The following is a 26950-nucleotide window of genomic DNA, read 5'->3' as shown; positions in this document are numbered from 1 at the left end:
ATAAATCACAAACGACCTTCTTAAAGCCCTGAGGTAAAACCCATAATTTTGTCCTGAACGTGGGCGGGTGTCCCTTTAGTCCGACTGTTCAGGCCGAGATTGAGGTATTAATGATGGCTGAGAGGTCGAGGATGAAGCTTTCTCGATGTCCAGTTATGGCACTGACTGGCAGTCGATCTTCGCGATACAGTAAGTTATATACTATATAATCATATTTATTGGTAATGCTACATGACGTAAGGTTTCCACACAAGGACATTTTATATGTTAGAGATGTTACAGGGATGAGGCCATCAGGGCATATTTTATGAGTATGAAATACTTCCGCGAGTAACAGTAAGTTATAAAGAGATGGGGCCGTATAGAATATTATATAGGTACATCATATTGTAATCTTTTATAGGTACATCATATTGTAATCTATTATAGGTACATTATATTGTAATCTATTATAGGTACATCATATTGTAATCTATGATAGATACATTATATTGTAATATATTATAGGTACATTATATTGTAGTATATTATAGGTATATTATATTATAATATATTATATGTTCATTATATTGTAATATATTATAGGTACATTATATTGTAATATATTATAGGTACATTATATTGTAATATATTATAGGTATATTATATTCTAATCTATTATAGGTAAATTATATTGTAATATACTACAGGTACATCATATTGTAATATATTATAGGTACATCATATTGTAATCTATTATAGGTACATTATATTGTAATATATTATAGGTACATTATATTGTCATATATTATAGGTACATCATATTGTAATATATTATAGGTATATTATATTGTAATCTATTATAGGTACATTATATTGTAATATATTATAGGTACATCATATTGTAATCTATTATAGGTACATTATATTGTAATATATTATAGGTACATTATATTGTCATATATTATAGGTACATCATATTGTAATATATTATAGGTATATTATATTGTAATCTATTATAGGTACATTATATTGTAATATATTATAGGTACATTATATTGTAATATATTATAGGTATATTATAGTGTTATCTATTATATTTACATTATATTGTAATATATTATAGGTATATTATATTGTAATCTATTATAGGTACATTATATTGTAATATATTACAGGTAAATCATATTGTAATATATTATAGGTACATTATATTGTAATATATTATAGGTATATTATATTGTAATCTATTATATGTACATAATATTGTAATATATTACAGGTAAATCATATTGATATATATTATAGGTACATCATATTGTAATATATTATAGGTACATTATATTGTAATCTATTATAGGTACATTATATTGTAATATATTATAGGTACATTATATTGTAATTTATTATAGGTGCCTTATATTGTAATCTATTATAGGGACATTATATTGTAATCTATTATAGGCACATTATATTGTAATTTATTATAGGTACATCATATTGTAATTTATTATAGGTGCATAATATTGAAATCTATAAACGAGTAACAGTATAGACCTATATTTGAGCATTGAACAGTTACTACATGCTAGTATATACAGTTGATATTTTGGGTGACATCAATAGAATGTCGTCCGTTGTTAGAACGTAAAATTACATTCAAATAGGGATTTCCTCATTTGTTTGTTTGTTTGTTTGTTTGTGACACAGGCAAAACTATATTTGAATGTTCAGTTAATCATATAAATGACGTCAGTATGTTCAGAAGAAATAATTTTATTCCTAATGTCAACGTAAACGATAGACAAGCTTATAAAATTGTTTTAACACAAATTCAACTTTATTATATATTTCCCATACGTATGCAGATATTGCTAAATTGCAAACAGTTGTATAATTTCTTATTGTTTGAAATCAAAGCCGTTTTTACACATTGACAAGCCGTTAGTCATTCATAAGTGATGCGCCGTTGAACGAGTATTTCCTCGAAAACGCTAATCTTGTGTATGATTTTATCGACTGAATTTACGTTATTTTCAGAAATTAAGTCGTTGAAAGTAGATCACAAATATTTTAAGAATATTTTGTGTGAAACAGACTCCGTGTCTGAGGCGACAGTACATAATTCGGATAACCAAACAAACATTTTTTGCGCTTGCTAAAAATACAAATGTAGCTACATGTTTTACATATCGAAGAATCTAGAAGGGTGTTTCAAAAACGATTTTTTAGAGTGCTCTACTTAGCACTTCCGCGGTTTTTTTAAATGCCAGTCACGAACTGATTTTTCTTTCATACTGTGCACTTCAAAGAAAAAAAATGTAGTCTATATAGTCTATAGGCCTATAGCTAGTTTCAAAACATTTCGCGGCCATATTTGTAATGACCGCGGTCTTGTGACCTGGCGAGATCTCGCGTGACATGGTATTCTCCCACAGTTCACCATATCCATCTCTAGTTTTAGACGTGATATATTTCTCTGTCAACCCCTAACAGATACTTTCTAGACCGGAAGTACTTCTGGAACTACCTTTTAATTTGAGTGACGTAACTATAGTTCCCTCTCTCTTTACTGTATTGGTGATGCAGATAATGTTTTCTCAATATTTTTCTTAACTCATCTCTTTCGCTAATATATGAAGGGAAAGGACGTGTTCAAGGCGGTCTCGGATAAATAGCAATAACAGTTAACGGCTTTTTATAAAAGTATATTCGCTTCTTGGCCTCCTGTTTAAGGCCAATGAAATTAACTTCAGCAGGGATAGACAAGGGTTTATGAAAGGTTTTACGTAATTTTATAAAAAGAAGAATGGTTTCTTATAACAGCCTGCCATTTCGTTCTATCAGTGAGTCCACTTACCCACTTTTTGATATCACGATTAAATTCCTCTAACATAAAATGTATACCTTGATGAGAGTCAGGTCGTCCACTTCTGCTGATAACTCTACATCGTTTAAACAAATCATAATCAACTGATGGTATGACATGGCAGTATAACTGCGCATGCGTATATCAATCAATTAGTGGATATTTCGAATGGTTTCTGCCAAGTCATACAATTCCTGAAAAGTGACCGTCCTTTTTCAATCAGATTTCCATTATTAGTCCTGATCCCTCGCCGTGAAAATAAAATAAATACCTTCAAGATACCCCAAAGCATTGTTAATCAAGAAATCTATGATGGAATCATGGATTGATAACAGACGTGGCCCCGGGTAAACCTGGACACATTCCCGCATACCTGCTGTATACGTCATATAGATCTATAAGACATACAATTACACACTGTCCAAAGAAAGACAAAAATGGAGACTGCCAATGGGAGAGCTATGCGTAAATTGAAATGGATACATCGACTGATCTCAAACTTATTTTAAACTTTTGGTTAAAACCACGTCCCGCCGGGGCAGAGACCTATATACTAGGGATTCGCAACAAGCTCTTTGGCTTACCAAACGTCACCGCCGAGCGGAAGTTCGGGTAATTTATCCCATAGTGCATTGTTGCTCCTACTGTAACAGTGTTTAGACGCCATATTGAACGTACGCCTGAAACACGGTCAGCTTTATAACAGCTCATAGAAGACTATTGTCCGATAACAAATCACGGGAATCAAACGTAAGTGCAATTATTTTTATGTAAACTGGTGTTCCAAACGTATTCCGTCGTACTTTATGTTCGGAAGACTGCACATGTGACCGTTCTTTTCACGGCGATTACCACGCTGGTTAGCTTATGTATGGTGTTAAAGACGATGCTACATGGTGTTAGTTTACTTGTTAAACTCCTTTTTTTATTTATTGACCAATTTCAAAATGGTTTTCAAATAATTGTTGCTCGATAGTTACTGTATCGCGTTTAGTCACATTTGTTGTGTAATTCATTGTGAATATTTAGTTATTGCCCAGTGAAAATAAGTAAACAAAACAAATTATGGTTATACTGTAAATGGCTGGTGTTAAGGACAGTGCTACATGGTTTCAGTTTATATAATTAACTCCTTTTTTATTTCTTGACCAATTTCAAAATGGTTTTCAAATAATTGTTGCTCGATAGTTACTGTATCGCGTTTAGTCACATTTGTTGTGTAATTCATTGTGAATATTTAGTTATTGCCCAGTGAAAATAAGTAAACAAAACAAATTATGGTTAAACTGTGAATGGCTGGTGTTAAGGACAGTGCTACATGGTTTCAGTTTACATAATTAACTCCTTTTTTATTTATTGACCAATTTCAAAATGGTTTTCAAATAATTGTTGCTCGATAGTTACTGTATCGCGTTTAGTCAAATTTGTTGTGTAATTCATTGTGAATATTTAGTTATTGCCCGGTGAAAATTAGCTAGTAAACAAAACAAGAGAAAAAGATGGCTGGTATACTATCGTCTATTTGTTTTTAACTGGAAGGTGTATATAATCTAAACTATCCATTAATTATATTCAATTCAACTTTAATATCATATTTATAATTAGATTAGTGATTTGATAGCTATAATCTGTAGAATTTTATATAGTATAATCATGACTTCTGTTAACATTGATCTCATGAATAATAAAGCCATTATTGAAAGAAATGCATTAATTGAAACTAATTGAAAAAAGCATAAATCAGTCTAATGTAAATTAAACTAAATATTATACTTTTTGTAAATTATTTAGTGTTTCAAAACAGATATTTGATACAGAATTGCAGGGATTGATCGAGGAATGAGTGTGTTGGAATATAATAGCTATGATATCTTTTGCACATAGCAAAACATTAAATACTGCAGTATATATTTTATTGTATTGTGTGGGAAATTAATAAAATCAAAGGGTTATATATTTTTTTCCCCATTATGACCGACATATATCCCCCCCCCCCAACCTTTGGGGCATTGATCACACCTCACCTTTGATAAAAACATTAACACCTGGTCATGGGGCATCTCCTAATAAACTCAAAGGGGGGTCCATTCAGAACATATGTAGAGTATATACCTGTATGTACCTGTACTTCTGGGTCTACAGAAAAAAATATTGTCATGGTGATCACCTGGGCTCCCCGACTCCATCCAAACCATAGGGACATTGACCACACCTTTATTACCTTTGAGATATACATGAATCAACAAGTGTGTCTCATTGTCAACACCTGTCCTGAGGCTGGCCATGTCCATCTCCCCAAAATACTAGAGTTCACTAAAGGCATGCTGTGCAGTATACAATCTAAATATTTACCTGTACTCTGGAAGACAAAAATCCCTCAGGTGTGTCCCCATTCCCTAATTAAACTTAAATGGGTCCATTCATATTTAGATATATATGTTTTTAGGTTAATTTTGAATTTACGAATCTGTTTAATCAACATTTGGGGTATATGAATTTACTGCAGGGTATTTGAAATTTGAATGTTTCAAATTTAAATCTTATAGAAGCTTCTCTGCCTATTCTATACCATAATGTATCAATACTTATTAAACTTGATTTTTTTTTTCAGAAAGCCAAAGAAGAAAAGATCTACCATTGGTACATGCCCTAAGCACTATCAAAGTTTTCAATACTAAATAATAAAATATTATCAATCTTCAAACATGACAGTGTTTTTTTTTTCATTTTACTTAAGACTTTTGCTATAGCATTTGTCTAATAAACAAGAAATATCACAAAAACAAGATAAAAGGCATAGTTTTAATGCTGGTTTTTATACTGTAAAACTGCTGGTGAAATAAATCAACGAATCACTGGTCTAGTGGTGGGTGCAGATGAGCTCTAAGGCCTATAAGATATATAACATTAAACAACTTCAGATGTGTACAGGAGAGTGTTACATACATGTACATGAAAACTGTTCAATATAAAATTATCTACACTTTTGCAAGCCAAGTATAGATATTAACCTAAATTTGACAACTCTCTAACATTATTAACAGATAATAGTTGGATTAATTTAAAAACAGAATGTCTTTTGTAGTAATATTGTTTTATACATTTTACCCTCAGACCTGTATATAATGGACATATCAAAATAAAATGAAACTGATCCTCGATGTCACCCAAATCACAATTGTTACAGGTTCTATTTCTTTGGGTAATATTATTATGTCTACCTATTTCTATATTTAATTTGTGTGAGGATGCTCCACTTACATTTATACTAGTTGGGTGACACCTGAAGGATGTCACAGAAAGAATGAAGCGTAGTGAGGGGCGATAACTCTGTTTCAGCAGTTTTCATAAAAAAATCGCTCAATATCTAAATTTCAACCAATGAGAAGACTGTGTTAAAGGTTGGGCCGCGGGGCCGAGTGGTTAAGGTGTCCCAACATTTTATCACTAGCTGTCCATCTCAGGGATGCGAGTTCGAAACCGACGTGGGGCAGTTACCTGGTACTGACCGTAGGTCAGTGGTTTTCCTCCGGGTACTCCAGCTTTCCTCCACCACCAAAACCAACACGTCCTTACAAATATTGTAAATGACCCTGGCTTTTAATAGGACGTTAAACAAAAATAAGTAAAACTGTCTTATTGCCAAGGAAATGAAACCCATAAAGTTGAATTTGCTGTCCCATAATACCCCTATTTCATTGAAATCAGACAATATCTAAATTTGGACCAATCAGAGGCCAGGAAATGGCGACCATTTTGGTAAAATGTGAAAATGAGGTGACCAGAGGGACCGGTGTCCCATGATGTACCTACATATCAAATTTCATCAAAATTGGACAATATCTTATTTTGGACCAATCAGAGGCTGGGAAATAGCACAGGGGCTTGGCACGATTTTCCAAATGATAGTCTATATATATATGTATATAGTATCAAGCCCCTGTTGGAAATAGCAGTCATTCTGTTTAAAAAAAGTTAAAGTGAGGTTACAAGAGTAACCGGTGTCCAATGATGTACCTATATACTGTACCAAATTTCATTGCAATCAGACAATATCTAAATTTGGACAAATTTCCTCGAAAAAGATAGGATTAACTCTTTCAGATAGGAATATCCAAGATTTTATGGGAATTGGCTCGCCCCAATATTAATCTTGGAGAAAATTGTTAATAAATCACACTTGCACGAGGAAAATCCCATTTTTGTATGAATTCCCCAGTGGAACACAATGATACAAATGAGAGAAGGAAAATTGTTTGTTTGTTTGACATAGCCATTTCTTTAAATTGATATTTCGAGACTTTCCCCATAGTTTAAAGTCAGTATCAGTGTCTTTGTCAGTGGTCCGTGTCGAGCAAATTGGGAGATTACCAGGTATCTATTTTTTTTATTCGAAAATTTTGCAACTTCTTCAGTAGTGTTGGGAATCACTAATAAGTTCATGATCAATCATCATCATATCGATAATTGATCGATCATGAATAGAACTTTAGGGAAATATCTACAAAAGCATTAATATGAATTGTACATTATAATTACCCAGGTAATTTTATATCAAGAACAGGTGAGCAAGTTATCTCCCTTTTTCTATCACAGATGAAAATTAGGTAATTAGCAAGTTTTAAATTGTCTTATGTGAATTTGAACAATAATTCATGTAAAGGAAGCTTAACCATGCATAATAAAACATGTTTTTATTTTTAAATACCTTTTTTCAACCTTTTATCAGGTAGCAGTGTACACCAGTTTGCCAAGTTTCTGAAAATTAAGTGGCAATTATCTCTTACTCTTATATATATTTGCTTTGTTAGCTTTGTTTATCACCCTTTGAATAGCCAGCTGAGTCAGTTTGAGGCAGGGTCTCCTTGTAGAAGTTAGTGACTACCTCTGAACAACATGCAGGAGACCTGTCTGTCCACATGCCATCCAGGAAATGGTGCAATAATTTATGAAAATGAAGCTTACCAAGCAAAATAAATAATATTTTCTTTTCAAATAAATGATTTAAACTTCTTGTAAGGTAGCAGTGTAGACCAGCTTGTCCGGTTTCTGAAAAATAAGTAGCATCTTTAAGTCTGAGGCTGGGTCTCCTTGTAGTAGTTGGTGACTACCTGACTGAACAACATATAAGAGGCCCATTGCATGCCATCCAGAGCAATAAGGGTAAAATGGTTCTGCCCAAAGACACAACCACGACAGCACATACCGACCTGATTGTCAACTTCCCTTTTCTTCTGCAGGATAACTGTTCAAACTTTTCTATACTTCTTCTATATATATAATACTAATAAACTTTGTGTATTTGGTTTAACGTCCTATTAACAGCCAAGTTCATTTGAGGACGTGCCAGGTTTAGAGGTGGAGGAAAGCCGGAGTACCAGGAGAAACACTACCGGCCTACGATCAGTACCAGTTAACTTCCCCACGTAGGTTTCGAACTAGCAACCCAGAGGTGGAGGGCTAGTGATAAAGTGTCATGACATATCTTAACCACTCGGCCCCTCAATAATAAATAATTAATAAACTATCTTACAGTAAAAATTGTGGAAAATTTGTTTCTTAATATCTAAATGGCTTGAAATTGAGAGAATAGTTCTACTAAATGAAATGAAAACCATATTTCATACAAAGTCTCAAAAACATTTTAATGAAGTTTTTTTTTAAGTAGAACATAGAGGGTAATTACTTGCGGTCTAAGGCTTGCAATTACAGTAACTGTTTAAAACTTTTTAATTCTTATTTGTCACAGTTGCTATTGTAAAAGATGTGATAATTAAAGAAAATGGTGTCATCCCAATATCAAAATATTTGATATTGAGAGACTAGTTCTACAATATGAAATTAAAATCAGATTTTATGTAAAGTTTCAAAATTCTGAATTTGTTTCTTCAGTAGAATATAGAGGGAAATTAAGTGCGGTCTTTGGCCAACAATTTAGAACACCCCTCCTAATGTAAATATATGCATATGGTGGTGTTGGCCTAAAAAAGAAACATATAAACTATTTACATGTACACTAGTCCCTGTGTTACAGTATTTTACCTGTGTGGAGATGACATTATGAAGAAGACTATTTTGTAGAATGGTTATAAATTAAAATCCTGGTCATTGTTTGAATTTGTCGAATAATTTTCTATAATACCTTTATATAATTAAAGTTTAGATTCAAAAGATTTTACTAATTGCTACCTGTGTGCAGATGAAATTTGGGAGAAAAACTATTTTGTAAAATAGTGATAACAAAATATTGGTAATTCTTTAATTTTGACAAGTAGTTTTCTATAATACCTTTTGTAATAAGTTGAAACAGATTAAAAATTCAAAAGATAAAACAAAAATACAACATGGTCCCACACCCTACATTAGTTAATTAAATTAATGTGATATAACAATTGACATAATTTTAGTAAAATTTTGTCAGAACAGGTTTCTCGCACGTGGTTTTCTTTGGCACATGTACATGTAAGCAAAGAGTTGAAATATGTTGATATGGAATTGATAATAAAGCAACTTATAGATATTTGAAAATTGACTAATTCATGAAATTTCAAAGTCAACTATTTTGTAAAATTGTGATAGCTAAAACCTGGTAGCTCTTTGATTTTGTCAAATAATTTTCCATCTTATATTTTTTTTTGTAATAAGTCAAGAAATTAATTTAATTTTAAAAGATAAAAAAAAAAAAAATGCATGACACCCAAAGCAACATAATTTTACTTAATGCAACATAATAATTGACAATATTTTAGCTTAAATTTGTCAGAACAGCTTTCTTGCATATTGTTTTCTTTGGTGCATAAAAGTGAAGGGTTTAAATATATTTGAAAACTTATTTCATATATTTATTAATGCAAAAGATGATATAATTTGACACTGTCCTAAGAACCATCTCAATAAAGGGCAGGTCAGAGACTTTAATTTCAAAATTTAAAGCATTAGAATATAAATATTTCATTAGAAATTTGAAAAAAAACTTCTATTACTGAAAAAGAATTGTTCAATATACCAGAGACATATATACATGTCTCTGAATATACTGCTAGTGTGTACTGAAGTACGTGTACAGTAGTTCCTTGAAAGTTCGTGTCATCGTAAGCTAATATGTATGAGATATGATTCTCGAAACGTCGTTGCTCCTCAACATAAACAAATATCAGCTGATCAAGACATCAAAGCATCAACTAACGACACAGTAATTTCATTAAACAAACAAACAATAAAAATTAAATATTACATATTTAAACGTCGCCTGTCTCTAAAACGTTAATGAACACGTAACATTTACACTAGGCCTACTGCCAGTACTGGAAGCCTACGACTCGGTAGGCTACGAGTTTAGATTTGTTATCGAAAGAATTGAACGCTGGTCTGGGTTGACGATGAATACTGATCCTGGAAAGCAACAAATATGGTCATAGTAGAACAACTATAATCTCCAATGTCACTTTTAATATGACATAATATTAAAAAGTCCTGGTCCTGACGGGAAAATGTAATACAACTCACTTAGAATGCAGCTGAAGCCTGGGGTTAAACGAGTAAGCGGCGTGAAGTCTCCGGTGTTGTTCCATCCGGAACTCCTCGGAGAATCATTTCAGCGATAATACCCGATGAGTTCAGGATGGCGTTATCTATAGTTGTCCTTTATATATGCGGTCAAGCCGACCAAACCAAGTGTGTTAATAATTTCTATTAAATATAAACTTCATACGTCAATTTTAACGGACCTGTTGATGTTAATGCAGGCTTTAAAACACATCATCAAGATGACTCGCGCAAAACAAATATAAAACCAGTTGATTCGTAATGAATGTAATGCTGATAACTATGTATGCCGATCCGGCCCATCTGTTCTACCGTGCTAAACGGAAAGGAAACACCCGGTCTTGCGTCATCAAAACAGGCAGGAAAATACCCCAGTCGAATGGAAAAATACTGAGAAGGTCGAAAAAATAGGCCATTTTCAAAACAATCTTGTAACCGTTCTGCTAAAGATATCGAAAAACTAAACAGACTGTTTTCTTCAGGAAACATTTATCTCTTTGTATGTGCATTGTATATATCTCTGGATTTTTTTCTGAATTTTGAGGGCGATTTAAACAGAACCTCTTAGTCAAAGTGACGATTTTGGCATGTTTGACCCAAAATATCTCATAAATACGAATTTCCACAGGGATACCAGATACATCCAGACCTAGATCGAGCCGAGTTTTACAATGGTTCAACAGCCCATCAAAATTGTATGTGCCATTTTTTCCGCTCCCAAATCGCTACAATAGCCGGCAAAAATCGCGAATTAGCTCATACTATCATTACGTTCCGTAAGGAACGATAACTCTAATGAGTTATCGCCCCTCACTACACTTCATTCTTTATTTAGTTTCTATAGGTTTAAAACTGTACACAGTGGCTATCTATCAGATATCGATATATAATCTACCTTTCGACGAACTAGATATCTGTTAACATGTTTTGTTTTGTAACATCGGTCAATCTCTGCTCAATACTTTTAAAATCATAGTCTACTGGTGAATTAGAATAAAACATGTACTCAATACCTAAAGCGGCTAATTCGTTCTTAATGTCACATATCCACACGTCATTCTCATTTACCATTTCATCAAGACATGTTTTCAATACCAGATTATCCGACTGTTTCACCAATATTTGAACACTCTTAATTTTCTCATAATAGTTATAATCTACTCAATTCACAGTAAACGAAGTCATTGCAAGTTGATTTAGGCACCTTATTAAGTTAAGTATTTTTTTTACAGAATTTCTAATGTACACTTTCGACATCCGGTGCTTTGTGATATCCCCATATTTCCGATGCATAACGTAAAATACTATTTACATACGAATCAAAAATAGAACAATAAGTTTCTACATTCAAGCAATGATTTCTAAGAGAAGTTGTCAGAGAAAATAAAGCTTTTCTGCCTTGTTCTGCAAAATGTTTTTGTGTTTTGTAAAACTTCCCATTGTAGTTGAACAGCATACCCAAGTATTTAAAACTGTCAACAATTTATATATTGTCATTATTATTCATTATTATATTTCCATGGCTCATTATTTCTTTTTTGTCCACAATTTCTAAACATCATGATTTTAGTTATATCAACATTGACCTCCAGATTCCATTTTATGGTATATGCATATAAAGAATCCAACATATTTTGTAAATCTTCTGGGCAGTTAACAAATAAAGCCATGTCGTCGGTATACATTAGCAAGAAAAGATCAAGCATCTGTAATTCAATACTTGGACAGTTGTCATTAATAAAGTGTATTTAGATACAAAGAAAATAACACAGGTGAATATATTTCCCGTTGTAAGAGTCCGGTATAATTAGGGAAGCACTGACTGAAGTCAGTATCACTATCGAAAATATAAGAATCGTCGTCAGTATATTTCTCTATACATCTAGATTTAGATCATCGTCTAATGGCAGAAAATCGGACGACATTTTCCATATGTTTCTATATGAATCTTTAACGGAAAAATGGTGCTTTTTTCGGTTAGACACTACTTAAATATCGTTGCTCACATCTGCCGATATACATTACAGTGCATAGGTATAACTATCGCCAGTGTGAAGTTATCTCGGCCAAACGCGGTGACACATGTGCACAGACAGTCGTCGCCATCTCTTGGCACGGCACATGTCACTAATATAAACAACTCCGATATCCACCTATTGCGCAGCCGCAGCGCTTGGTCTCGCTAGATCTCGTGCTAAATATACCTCCGGTTATGAGAACAATAGGTGAGGTCGTGACTCTGCGAGAAAAGCGGTTGTTGCGAATCCCTAGTATATAGGTCTCTGGCCGGGGGTTTCCCCACAAACTGAACAAAACACGTGCATTTAATAGTGAAATACGTAATAAAACGGCTCTCGTGATCCAACTTCATTCATGCGGTTTGCTGAACAAAACAATTCATTTCGGGACAAATATGTCGCGTTATTTTCTGTTTACTTCCATAATGGTGATCTAGCCAACTTGTTGAAAGTCAGCGAGACATTAATCACGTGATTCACATTACGAATATGGCAGCGAAATATTTTGAAACCCGACGTTAGGTTAGAAAATGAGTGGATTGACCTGTATATGTATGTTGACATGTACATGTATATCTGAATAGTCAGGTACGATGAAAAAAAAAAAAAAAAAAACATACGCTGAAGTGGAAAACAATTTTTTTATTAACAGATTTTAAAAAGGAATGCCGTGTCTAGTTTTGAGAGATACATGTTAAAATTATTAAAAGTTCTACTATATATTTATTCCGTATTGATAACTTGAAAGTTATTTTGATTTAATTAATGTGCTTCCAAACTGAATAAGAAAAACGATACAGGTCCAATTGGCTTTTGTTTCAATCTACACAGAGCGCGAGAGACCAGAGAACCATACCGGATTTCCTCACACCAGTACATCTCTAGACGACTTCGGAAATATAGTTCTGGAAGATTCATTCCAAAGGGAGGTATGTTTGGATGAACACACATTGAAAAATTGGTACTAATAGCCGAAAAGTACCGAAATCAACTTTTCCGAAATAAGCCGAGTAAAGAGCATTTTAGCCTATTTTGAGAGCAGTCACATCAATATATAAGTATTCACATCAGTAAGTAATGTCAAAGTATATTTTATCAATATTAAGTTTCTTTGACTTCATTTTTTTTATTACAATGGATGATTACGAAGAATATATTTTAAATAATTACAGGTCGCAGAAAAGACGAATGTGTACCTGATAGGTAAACAGGATGCGGAGAACGAGGTGTATATAGACCACGCGATTGCGACGGAAGGGAGCAGAGACAAGGCCCTGTTGTATATTGTCGACGAACTAAAGAACGAGGAACGGGTAAATTCAAAATAAACATCTATGTCAATAGTACTCACGACCATCGGTAAATATTCATAAGGTGTTAGAATAGCAACAGGAAATCGACATTTATCAATAAAAACATAACTAGGGCAACATGTTCAGATAGTTTGCTACAGATACAGGTAAGAGAGATAGGGAGGGAGTTTATATTTAAAGCAAATTTATAATGGTATTTGTTTCTCTATTATTCTGGCTGTAAATGAATCTGTCTTGATGGATAATTAGCTCAAATACTTAAACATGTTGACCATTTCTCATTTCAAGGATAGAAACTTTTTGCTGACAGCTGTTGCTTGCGTTAAACACAAAGCATGGCAAGCAAATCCAAATATTGAATATCAATTGTTGCATCGAGTCGATCGAGAAGAAAGATGGAGGGATGAAGTGAATTGCTTCATAAACATTTAAACAATGTGATACTGTAAACGTGGCTATTTTCGCGGGTGGTTAATTTCGCGATTTCGATACATAATCTATACGCGTGGGTGTAATTTTCGCTATTGAGCCACCTTTGTTTGTAGTTAGAGTATACTCAAATTAATATCACAATAATAAAAGTGGGGTGAATTTTCGCGATCAAAAAGGATCCGCGTAATTAGCGTAAATTTCCCCCTCGCGTAAATTTCCACGTTTACAGTATAAAACTAAGACTTAGCAAATATAACCAAACATGTGGATTTGCCATTAGACTATAGGAAAATTACAAGGTTAATAAGACCAGGGTGGTATCCATGTACCCTGCGCTCGATCAAACTTTCCTTACACTTGAAAAAAAATCCCACATACATACTGAAAATAAAATTATAATAGAAGTCTTTCTGAAATTATTGACACATTTTAAATCATGTATCAGATTTATCACCTAAAGTATTTGAGCATGAGTTTCACGAATACGGGACCTTGTGTTCTGGAAGGCAAAGCGTCTTCCGTTTTATCGACGACATCCGCTATGTAGGAGAATTTATTTCGGGTAATATGTGTTACAGGTACAAGTCCTTCTCAGCTGCCTATTGAGTCGGGGCGCAAATCCGTCGGCACATAACGATGAAGGGGAGACACCATTACATATGGCCGTGAAGAACAATTTCAAAGGAGTCTGTAAGAAACTTTTAGAGAACGGTGCCTGGCCAAGCGTCAGAAACAGAAGAGGGCAGCTACCATTCTACACAGCTTTTGATAACAGAAATGATGAAATTGCGTCCATGCTTATACTTCACATGAAGAACTATGAGTAAGTGTTACCTTGAGAAGATAACACGTAATTTGCTTTTCATCCCTGGTTTTACTGAAAGAAACAAAATGTTTTCAATCTATAAAAAGTAGAGAAATCTCGCACATAAACATTATCATTGTTAAGCAACTTTATCTTATACACATATGTTGACATTGAATTTATAAACACGTTTGTTAACCTTGATTTTATATACACGTGTGTTGACATTGATTTTATACACGTGTGTTAACCTTGATTTTATATACACATGTGTTGACATTGATTTGATATGCACGTGTCTTTAAATTGATTTATTTAGATATATGTTGACATCGATTTTATACACAGATATGTTGACATTGATTTTATATACACGTGTGGAAACATTGATTTTATATACACACGTGTGTTGACATTAATTTTATATACACGTGTGTTGACATTGACTTTATATACACGTGTGTTGACATTGATTTTAGATACAGCGTGTGTTGACATTGCTTTTAAATGTAATATAAAAAATTAGGAATTTAATTGAATGCAGGGACTCTTGTATCGTCCCATCCAGATTTTGACATTTATTTCGTGCTCTTGTTGAATATCCTTCTTTGCCTTCTGGGTGTCAACAATTTATATCCTCGGCATCTCCGACGCCGAGTTGGTTCTAGAAGGACGATACAGCTGTGTGATGTCCCTAACTGCACTGACGAGTCCTAGAAGGATGCTACAGCTGTTTGATGTCTTTCAAGTCACAGACGAGTCCTAGAAAGACGATTCAGCTGTGTGATGTCCCTAACATCACTGACGAGACCTTGAAGGACGAAACAGCTGTTTGATGTCCTTAACATCACTGACGAGTCCTAAAAGGACCAAGCAGCTGTTTGATGTCCTTAACATCACTAACGAGTCCTAGAAGGACCAAGCAGCTGTTTGATGTCCCTAAAATCACTAACGAGTCCTTGAAGGACAAACCAGCTGTTTGATGTCCCTAACATCACTGACGAGTCCTAGAAGGATGCTACAGCTGTTTGATGTCTTTCAAGTCACAGACGAGTCCTATAAAGTCGATTCAGCTGTGTGATGTCCCTAACATCACTGACGAGACCTTGAAGGACGAAACAGCTGTTTGATATCCCTAACATCACTGACGAGTCGTAGAAGGACAAAACAGCTGTTTGATGTCCCTAACATCACTGACGAGTCCTAAAAGGACCAAGCAGCTGTTTGATGTCCTTAACATCACTAACGAGTCCTAGAAGGACCAAGCAGCTGTTTGATGTCCCTAAAATCACTAACGAGTCGTTGAAGGACAAAACAGCTGTTTGATGTCCCTAACATCAGCTGTATGATGTGGTTTCATTTTTTCTGTTTTCAATTCTCAATTTATGTTGAGTTATGTGTTTTTAAACCATCCTTGCTTAATATTTCACTTTTAATGAACTGATGATATGAAATTGTTCTTATTTAGGGTACGGGCGATGTTTTCAAGTTCTGGACAAAATAAATCAGAATTCAGCTTCCACGATCTGCTACGATCTGAAAAAATGGAGGTTTGTTAATAACATAAACAAAATATTTTTCACAGTTATATTTTGTTTTGAACAAGCTTCCAAGATAACATTCCGATTTGCATACTGTTACTCTATCTGTCTTTTGCTGCAAAACGCTTCTAGTCTGGATCAGCAGAGCATATTAATGCAATTGTAATTGATTTAATGACTTCAAGTTATGACCCTTTTGATACGATGAAGTAGGCCGGATCAAAAAAATACAGGTAGATTTTAATCTTACTTTGATATATAGGATTTTGCCCGTTTCTGATCTTTAATGGTACAGAAGGCCGTATTTAGTACCCCCCCCCCCCCCCCCCCTCCCCCCCCTTTTTTTTTAGTTTTAGAGAAAATGGGTTTGGCGTAACAAGAAAGTTCAAATTCCTTCTTGCAGGCATTCTTGAACTAAATTTTATCTGGAGGCAGACTTGAACTAAATTTGATCTCGAGGTATCTTAGAACTAAATTTGATCTCGAGGCGTGCTTGAACTAAATTTGATCTCGAGGCAGATTTGAACTAAATTTGATCTCGAGGCAGACTTGAACTAAATTTGATCTCGAGGCATTCAAGAACTAAATTTGATCTCGAGGCATACTTGAACTAGGTTTTTCCCGAGGCATTCTTGAACTAAATTTGATCTCGAGGCATACTTGAACTAAATTTTGTCTCCAGCATTAATGTCTAAAGGGAACTAATTATATAAATATTAAAATCAAACCTTTCAATGCGATTAAGGATTAAAAAACAACGAATGTGTCAATATTACTCCAGGCCCTTAAAGAGCAGTATAGTAGAACCCACTAGAGTGTTTTCCATCGACCTAAATAATTCTTGTTCAATACGGATAGACTGACTTAGTCCAAATTTGGCCAGGTGCATTAATGGGCAATTAGATTTCAATTTTCTATTAAGAGCGATGGTACCAAAAAGATGAAGTGGAAGTTAGTCTTACGAATTCTTCTAATTCTGTAGCATTCTAACAAAGTGGTGAACTGGGGGAAAGGATTGAATTTTATTATAAAGGACCAGCACGATGGGGGCATATTGTCATGATGAAGCTGAGAAACTAAAAAAAGAAACATGTAATAATGTATAGTAAATGTATTGTCTCCTTGGCACAGAAATATTTGTTATATTGCTAAAAAGGAAATCCTTTTCGCGGCAGTCGTTGATATACCCGTGTTAGTGAAGCAGACCTTCATGGCATGTATTCGTGGAGTTTATAACTTAACCGATAATAAAGTTTCGGAGTTAGTTTCTCAATTTCGTTTACAATACTTGATTAGTAGTCCTGGTTTATATGGTAAACTTTTGTTTTTTTCTTCATTGTTCTTAACAGAGGTCTGTGAAGGCAGTACTCTGAATTGTAGATTTGTTTTAGGTAATTTTTTTTCTGTTTCCTAACAGACGTCTCTGAGGTCTTTCTGAACTGAAGATTCGTTTTCGGTTATTTAATTGTTTTCTAACAGAACTCTGTGAGGGTCATTCTGAACTGTAGATTTGACATTTTCTTTCATTATTTCTTTACAGAAAACAGTAATGTCTGTCCTGAACTGTATGATAGATCTGATTGGTACAGACGGGAAAGCTAATGTCTTCTTCCACGTTCTAGAGAGCGATGAAAATGGGCATAGTCCAGTCCATCAGAACTTCGAAATAAAAGACAAATCACCCTTCCAAATAATTGCAAAAAGCGAGAACAAGGTGAGTTTACTAATATATACACAACTCGATATATTGGTTGAGAAAGCCAAACATGACTAATGTATTGAAAAAGTGACCACTATTTAAAATAGCTGTGGTGTATCTACAATGTATCAATGTCTCACAGATGTCTCACAGTGGTCTGACAGAGATAGCTGTGGTGTCTCTATGTATGTCTCACAGAGGTCTGACAGAGGATGGCTGTGGTGTATCTATGTATGTATCACAGAGGTCTGACAGAGGATAGCTGTGGTGTATCTATGTATGTATGTCTCACAGTGGTCTGACAGAGGATGGCTGTGGTGTATCTATGTATGTCTCACAGAGGTCTGACAGAGGATAGCTGTGGTGTATCTATGTATGTATGTATCACAGAGGTCTGACAGAGGATGGCTGTGGTGTTTCTATGTATGTATGTCTCACAGCGGTCTGACAGAGGATAGCTGTGGTGTATCTATGTATGTATGTCTCACAGTGGTCTGACAGAGGATGGCTGTGGTACATCTATGTATGTATGTCTCACAGAGGTCTGACAGAGGATAGCTGTGGTGTTTCTATGTATGTATGTCTCACAGTGGTCTTACAGAGGATAGCTGTGGTGTATCTATGTATGTATGTCTCACAGTGGTCTGACAGAGGATAGCTGTGGTGTTTCTATGTATGTATGTCTCACAGTGGTCTGACAGAGGATGGCTGTGGTGTATCTATGTATGTCTCACAGAGGTCTGACAGAGGATAGTTGTGGTGTATCTATGTATGTATGTCTCACAGTGGTTTGACAGAGGATAGCCGTGGAGTATCTATGTATGTCACGATGTTTGTACAATTTCAATGTTACGATGATTGTACAATTTCAATGTCATGATGTTTGAACATGTTAACGTTACGATGTTTATACAATGTTAATGTTACACGTTTGTAAAATGCTTATGTTACGATGTTTGGACAGTGTTAAAGGAAAGATGTTTGCACAATGTTAATGTTAAAATGTTTGTAAAATGTCAATGTATCGATGTTTGTACAATGTTAATATTACGACGTTTGTAAAATATTGATGTTACAATGTTTGAACAGTGTCAATGTTACGATGTTTGGACAGTGTTAATGTTACGTTGTTTGTGCAATGTCAATGTTACGATGATTATACAATGTTAACGTTACGATGTTTTGACATTTCAGACGATAGTTAACCACGACGTCATGAGACTACTTATACGAAGGAAATGGAAACACTTCGCGAGAATGCGCTTTCTGTGAGTACTGTCTAATACACTCCGTGAGAAAGATATTGAGGACTGCAATTAAGACTGTTTATAGTTACAGCAAAATCCATTAGTTTTACTGACGTCATAATGTGCAATGACAAAATATACCCGGTAGTTAAATTTCAGAGTTCAATTATGTTGACTTTCCTTGGAAGCCGACTTCTACAGGCGACATATAGGCATTACTATGTCGGCGGCGTCGTCAGAACAGAGGTTTCTATGCGATTACCATTGGGCCGATTAAATTCACACCTTTCTTACCAAAAGTGCTTGCTTGGTATTGTTGTTCAGGTACGAAGGTTAAAGGTCAAGGTCACTGTTGCTAAATATTGAAAAAAAGATTTCTTTGTTATTTGAGTTCATTAAACTCATTTTTTATGCATTTTTTTCTCATCACAAGTGCATGCATGGGATTTCTTTTAACTGGTCCAAAGGTTAAAGGTCAAAGTTACTTTAGATATAAATTATGTTTCATTGCAATAACTATTGTAATCACCCAACTTTCTGCGCAGGCGACACATTCACTAAGAATGTTGTCAGAGGGATGAAACCTTCTACCAACATTATATACCTTATGTTATAATCTATTTCAGAAGAGTACTTATATTTACCTGTTTTTCAACTTCACCTGTTACCTGTGCTACCTGAGAAATTTCAGGCTGGTGTCTGTTGATTTGTACTTATAGTAAGGTATCATATTTTCATGAAAATGTCCAGGTTATTGATTTCTACATTATTTTTTCATTATTTGTATCTTTTTTTAAATATTTATATTTAATTATATGTCTTTTATTGAAAGAGTAATATAACATGTCGTTTGGTTTAAACAGTATTTTATTATCAATGGTATATACAATACAATGTACATGGGTCAATATATACAATAATTGGAAATTTGGGATTTGGCAACAAGAGTATGCTCTTATTTAAAGCCATCTCCCTATAAGATTATTTGCAATCATGATATACAATATTTGATTATTATTTTAATAGAAGATACAATAGATATTAAGATCATTTAACAAGACCGACTATATATGATTTTACTGATAATATCAATACATTGATGGAGCAGAAAAAATTCAAGTGGGGAGGAGAGAGAGAGAGAGAGAGAGAGAGAGAGAGAGAGAGATTTGATGTGAAACCCAATTATTGTATTAAAATCTACCTGTTCTGATAATGTAGTTTTGAACTTGATAAAATATGAATTTATTTTCCTCATATGTCATAACATGTCGTTTGTCTATGCTTTACATGCATTGACCCAGGAATCTTAAAGATAGGGATAAGATAAAACTGGCTAACTGGTTTACTCTTGTTTTACTAAACAAAGACATTTCTTTATTCTATTGTTTGGGAAACATACCTTAACCATCACCTCGCTCAGGAGGTAGCTTTCTGAACTTACACGCTTTTCACTTTAAATTCTACTCTTTGAACCCCCTTCAATCATCCTCTCGTTTTCCTACATAAGATATACGAAACAAATCTAAACGAAGTCTATTGTCTTTTGTGTTATTTTAACGTCACCATATTCTATTTCCAGTATAAATGCTGTCTTCTTCATGTCCACGCTATTTTGTGTGGCTTTCTCTGCCATCACTGCGGCCAAGACTGCCAACCCCCTGGTATATGACGATCACCTGGACAGGGCACGGGCAGTATGTGAGGTTCTCAGTGTGATCGCCGCCATCATAACGCTTTTCCAGGAAATCCATCATATAATCAAGTAATATGTTAAACTGCTTCATTCGTCCAACAATCAATAACAAATCGTTTAAGAATTAATACATTGAAAGTATATTCTATATATCCGTCAAATAGTAATCATGATCAGGATTCAAAAGGATAGACTACATATTTTTCTGATTTCGAAAAGTTACAAATTTCAGCTTAAGATCACTACGTTGTGTATAAAAGAGATTCATTGATTAGATATTAACATATTATCTATTGAAAATATGTTTAAATTTGAAATTTAAATGGTAAGTGCATTTTTTTTCTCAAATTGATCCTTAGCCGCTTACGCAATCATTATGATGCTGATTTATCATATAAATCATGTCCTGTTTCTTCCTTTGTTTATACAGTCGAACCCAGTTATATTGAAATCCTCGGGGAATGGAAAATAATCCTCAAATTAACCGGTTTTCAATATAACCGGGATCCAGTCTGTGGCCGACATATTTCAGTACCGTGCTACGTTAAACAACACATCATTGTCCAATAAAGTTAATCGTCATATTATTTATTCACTATTTGGAATTGGTTCCCAAATGATAATATTTTCACAATTTATTAGAAATAATGTTAAATTCAAAAGAAGAAGTCTTCGACTGTTTTTGTTTATTTTAATTTCGCGGACACACGTGAAAACAGTTTACGGTACAACCGGGCTACTTTCCAAGGAACTACTGTCTGAAATCAGTCCTGTGCGTCGGTGATTAAGATGGATTTCCACGATTCGTTTGAGGGTCGTCGTCAATATCACTGTCCTGGTTACGTTGTTTTCAATGTCTGTCAAATCCCTAGGAATAGCCTCGTCATTTGTAATTGTCTCGCGTGTAGTTAAATGAGAGTCAATGTCGATGTATAAATGTATTGTTGTATCAGATGTTGATAATACATTGTTGTTAATGTTTAACAGACACAAACTTGAGTATTTCAAAGAGAAATTTAACTACCTGGAATTGGCGTCATCATTGTTCCTACTTATCCTGATTCCGCTCCGCTTCACAAACAACAGCAACCAATGGCAAATACACTCTGTGGTATTCCTCTTATGGACTCTTCGTATATTCAAATATGCATCGGTGTTCAGGTAAATTTGATATACTGTAAAAATGATTATCTTGGTGCACTGAAATTTTAGCATATCATTGAATAAAAATTATGTACATTTACTACTGATATTTTAAAAATGTTTATAATGTAGATAAACACTTTTGTAGAAAAATGTAGATAAATAGAACGACCTTTTCCGTCACTTTTGTAGACATACTGGAGCTTACGCGCAGATCCTGGTTCGAGTAATAATGAATGACTTCTTCCAGTTTATGGTGGTATTCGCTGTATTTCTAATGGTCTTCAGTGGGACGCTTCTCCTCGCCCTAAGAGGCGGCTCTCAATCAGCCGTAATAGATGATACAAGGTAAGTAAGTTAAGATATTCAATGGTTCTTGCTAAAATAACATTAGTAACTTTCAGTCAGTCAGTGGTTCTTGTTATATAAGGTTAAAACTTTCAATCAGTCAGTCGTCGTTGCCAAAAACAAAGTTAGTAATCTTTAATGCTGTTATATTGAATATATCTTCATGTTATATATATACATATGTAATTCTACTTCCTCCCTCCCCTCCCCACCCCCACACGCATACTCTAAAATGCCTCCAAACTTTATGATTCTCAGCACATAAAGCAACTGTTAAAAGAATTAATAGTGTCAAATTATTTATCTGTTCTACAATCGTTAGAGATTGCAAGTTGTAGACTCTACTGGTGGATTTTAACCCGAGTTTCCTCTGGCGCTGACAGAATTATGGGACATTCCGTCATAAGGTCCCTGTCCGGTGGCATAGCAAGAGGAAACGCGAGCTAGTGAGCGTTCTTTTGAAAATAAAAATAAAATAATTATGAAAGGTTTTATTAACATGTTAGGCCTGTAGATTCACTAACGTGTCTTAGAATGACGTCACAGATTCGTGATACAGTTTAGCTCTACCGCATCAAAAGGTGTTAATATTTGATTCTACCATTCCCATTAACACCCAAGAAGACAAACTTAACAACTTAAGCCTTGTTTCTTTTACAGTTCGTTCTGGGCAATCTTGTTTCTTGGCTTCCGGATACTGATAGAATCAGAGAAGGTCATAGAATACACAAGCATCGAGTATGTATTTCTTGTTTTCATTTTACTGTTTGGTGATACATATTCACGTGGATTCATTTTAAATCTTATTCTAAATGTGATATACCCTTTTGTGTCTTCACTAAAAATCATTTATGATTTGTCGTTTCCCTGCTGGTAGACTTTAATCGCCGAGATTTGTCGTTACCCTGCAGTAGGACTTACTTCCCCAATGTTTGGCGTTACCCTGCTGATGGACTGTAAGCCCCTAGCATTTTGAACGTAAAGACAAATATCGCGTGTTGGTCATGTGATTGTGCGGAGTACATTTATATTTGTGGATTGTTTTATAGGTGTTTCATCAAAAATTCATAACATGCAGTACAAGTTAACAAAATATTATCTTGCTGTACCTTATTTAGAGAGTTGTTGCCCTTTGTTTATGTCTGTAGATAGTCACTGTTCGTTGTTCTGCTTTAAGGAGTTATTGCCCAATGTTTATTTTGTTAGAGTTGGTACCATTTGTTTATGCATATAAAGAGTTATTGTCCTCTGTTTATTTCTCAAGACAGTAATTACCCTTTGTTTATGTGTACATTTTTTGTCCTTTGTGTTGAGGTACATGTATCTAGAGAGTCACATTCATTTGTTTATGTCTTTATTGTCCTTCGTTTATTTTTGTCTATATTCCAGAGAGTTATTGTCCGTTGTTCCTTAATCCAGAGAGTTGTTGACCTTTTATCTGAATCCAGAGAGTTAGTGACCTTTGTTTCTGAATCATCCAGAGAGTTATTTCCCTTTGTTTATGTATCCAGAGAGCATTGATAATTGTTTCTGAATCCAGAGAATTATTGACAATTGTTTGCTTCTGTGTCTAGAGAGTTATTTCCCTTTTTCTGTATCCAAAGAGTTATTGACTGCCGTTTCTGTATCTAGTGAGTAATTGACCGTTCTTTCTGTACTTAGAGAGTTTATGACCGTCGTATCTAGATCGTTATTGCCTTTTGTTTATTTCTGTATTCTGTGACGTCACCATTATGTCATCATCGATACTCGATCAGGGATTTTAGTCACTTCTGCTCTTTTACATCTGGAATGTGACATAATGGCAAAATCGATTCCAGGGGTGTTTAGAGGGGAAATGAACGTAACCCCAGGAGTGTTGAAGGTGACGTCCCATTATGATAAGATTATGTGTTTCAGTGGCTGGAGCTGTTTTGTCGTGGTGCTGTTCCTGTTTTGCTGTATCGTGTTACTATTAAACCTACTGATCGCCCAGTTAAGTGACACATACCAACATATACAGAATGATGCTCAAAGGGGACTGGAGGTCAACCGAGCTTGGATCGTGGCCAGGATAGAGCTCAGGAGCATGTTAATTAAACGTGTAAGCTTGAATTCAAGGAAGTTTGATGTCTACGATGTTTTTTGTGTCAAGTGTCTGTTTTGTTGACATAATCGTTATCACAATTTCGTAATTTTGATACTAGTCTTAACCTTTATTTGTGCATATCACAGTACCAGCTTTTCTCTTGATATTTCTTAACAGAAATTTGTCTTTTTAACTTTTTACTTAGAAACTGAGAGTAAAGTTTTTCCAAAAGAAAAAAGAAGTGAAGGATATCCACAAAGTACTGGAAAAATGGGAGTCACCTCCTTTACAAGAAATGAACAAGAATATGCAAAATATCGACGAATGCCTTGGAACTCATAAACTTAATCTGGTATCGGTGTCAGCTCGCCTGGCGAGACAAGAGCGAACTCTCATCAGAATACAGTAAGTGTATTTAACAATAATAGCCCTTTGATAAGGTTGATACGTGGTTTTATTAATCTGAGAAACATATCTATTCACGTGACAGTAGAGCCCGCTTGCTTACAGCTCCTGGCAGATCTAGAGTCTGAAATATTCCCGCGTAAATTTGTGTAACGATAAGGGGAGATGACTCTGAATCCTGCTATTGAGAAAGGGTGGCAACTCGTGATCAACATTTTATTGACTATCGGTCTATTTGCAATATTTTGTTCAGACGTTGCGTTTTAACTCTGTGACGTTTTTACTTACAGGGAAACGCTTGATTCGCTATCGAAGCGAATGGTTCCCGAATGGACAACTAACAATATCAACAATGAATTATCTGTTAATGAAGACGTCACTTCCTCGGGAATCAAAGACAACAAGCACGTTCAGGATGGCCATTCGTCAACGAAAGTCAACGAAAACGACAATGTTCAAAGTGATACAGGAGATGTAGAAATCAAAGACACTGACCAAGTGACATTTACGTTATCATCAACACCATTGGCTGTCTAAAGAATTGCCACCCTAGAAATGGAGAGAGAGAGAGAGAGAGAGAGAGAGAGAGAGAGAGAGAGAGAGAGAGAGGTATATGTGCATACTGCTTATGTGAGTTAAAGAAAAGAAAGAATAAAGGTCAAAGGTCTGGGATTCATTAAAAAAGTACAGCTTTTTGTATATTGTAAATATTATAATATGACAGGTTATATTTCCAGGATAGGTTTCCAATCTCTCCAGTTATTTTCAAGCTTTCATCTTATGTTGACGTTTTATTTTACTGTTGCTTATATGTTCTGGACAAGTAAATCGTTTTTGATGACTTGATATGTGTATTGAGACTCAAAGGGACTAGAAATTATATTTGTTTTGAAATGAAAAGTGCTAGTTACTGGAATAGTGGTAACAATTATAGTATTCTAATATTTTCTGACATTTATCAATACACTGCATCAAACTCAAACTCCTCATTCCATTTCTTCACACCAGTACGTAGGTGATCGTGCTATAATGATGTTAAGTCTTTTGATACGTCCTCACTATTGGGAAATGATAAAAAAAAGAACAAATGAAAAAGGCTGTGATGGTCTTTCTATCTGAAAATGAAAGAAAACGCTCGGGTGATGAGACCAGCCCTTAGTGTATGGGTTTGGCAAGGTAAGGAAAGGGTTAGGAAGTTGAGGATTTAAAACAACAAGAATGTGCTCTGTAAAGATGTGGTACATTGGTATAACCCTGGGAGCAGCATGCAAAACGCACATATTTTGCAGCCATATGTTCACACTACCAAATAAGGAAAGTTTATTACTGGGGGTATAACAGGGTAAGAGACTCGGGGAGGGGAGCATGAACGGCAGAGGCAAGTATGAATTGGCAGCACATGCCAATAGTTGCTTAGTTAAGAAATAATTAACGATGATTCGTGTATTGTTGCAGGATATACAACGATGACGAGGATGTTTTGCAATTAAATTAATAACGAAGGCCGCAGAGTTATTAATTAAAATTGCAAAATATCCGAGTCTGAGTTGTATATCCTGTAACAATACACTAGTCAAAGTTGATCATTTCTATTCTATTTAGTTCTGAGATCTACCTCTTCCTAATAGAAAAACGGCAACGAAATCCCGGGAAATGTGTCGCTACATGGATGTTACAATTCACATGAAACGATAAGGCGCGGGTGCTAATTAAAATTCAAAAGGTGACGTCAATAACAAACCGTTTCGATAACTTTCCGGGATGTCGGCTAGCAATTCATGTAGAAATGCTCCCTAAATGTTGCCGGTGAATATAGACCTTGCAACATAGTGTTCAGCAAAGTCT

General features: G+C 34.7%; 1 protein-coding gene across 2 annotated transcripts; it reads left to right on the top strand.

Moving 5' to 3' along the window:
* On the top strand, nt 1-26087 carry LOC117342463 (transient receptor potential cation channel subfamily V member 2-like). 2 transcript variants are annotated; one of them, XM_033904624.1, is made up of 14 exons: nt 1-189; nt 13243-13340; nt 13584-13724; nt 14735-14979; nt 16430-16511; nt 18043-18216; nt 19396-19469; nt 21028-21210; nt 22129-22302; nt 22477-22632; nt 23293-23370; nt 24532-24715; nt 24906-25105; nt 25396-26087. In XM_033904624.1, exons 1-14 carry the CDS (start codon nt 111-113, stop codon nt 25640-25642), a joined length of 2115 nt encoding a protein of 704 aa, XP_033760515.1. In that variant the 5' UTR covers nt 1-110; the 3' UTR covers nt 25643-26087. The 2 variants fall into 2 exon arrangements, with proteins under 2 accessions (XP_033760515.1, XP_033760516.1); XM_033904625.1 differs by lacking the exon at nt 23293-23370.
* Nucleotides 26088-26950: the final 863 nt, after the last annotated feature.

Source organism: Pecten maximus, chromosome 14 (genome assembly GCF_902652985.1).
Source record: "Pecten maximus chromosome 14, xPecMax1.1, whole genome shotgun sequence".
In the NCBI taxonomy this organism is placed as follows: Eukaryota; Metazoa; Mollusca; class Bivalvia; order Pectinida; family Pectinidae; genus Pecten; species Pecten maximus.
The sequence above is the reverse complement of the archived record's forward strand: the minus strand, read 5'-3'. Positions and strand labels throughout refer to the sequence as shown.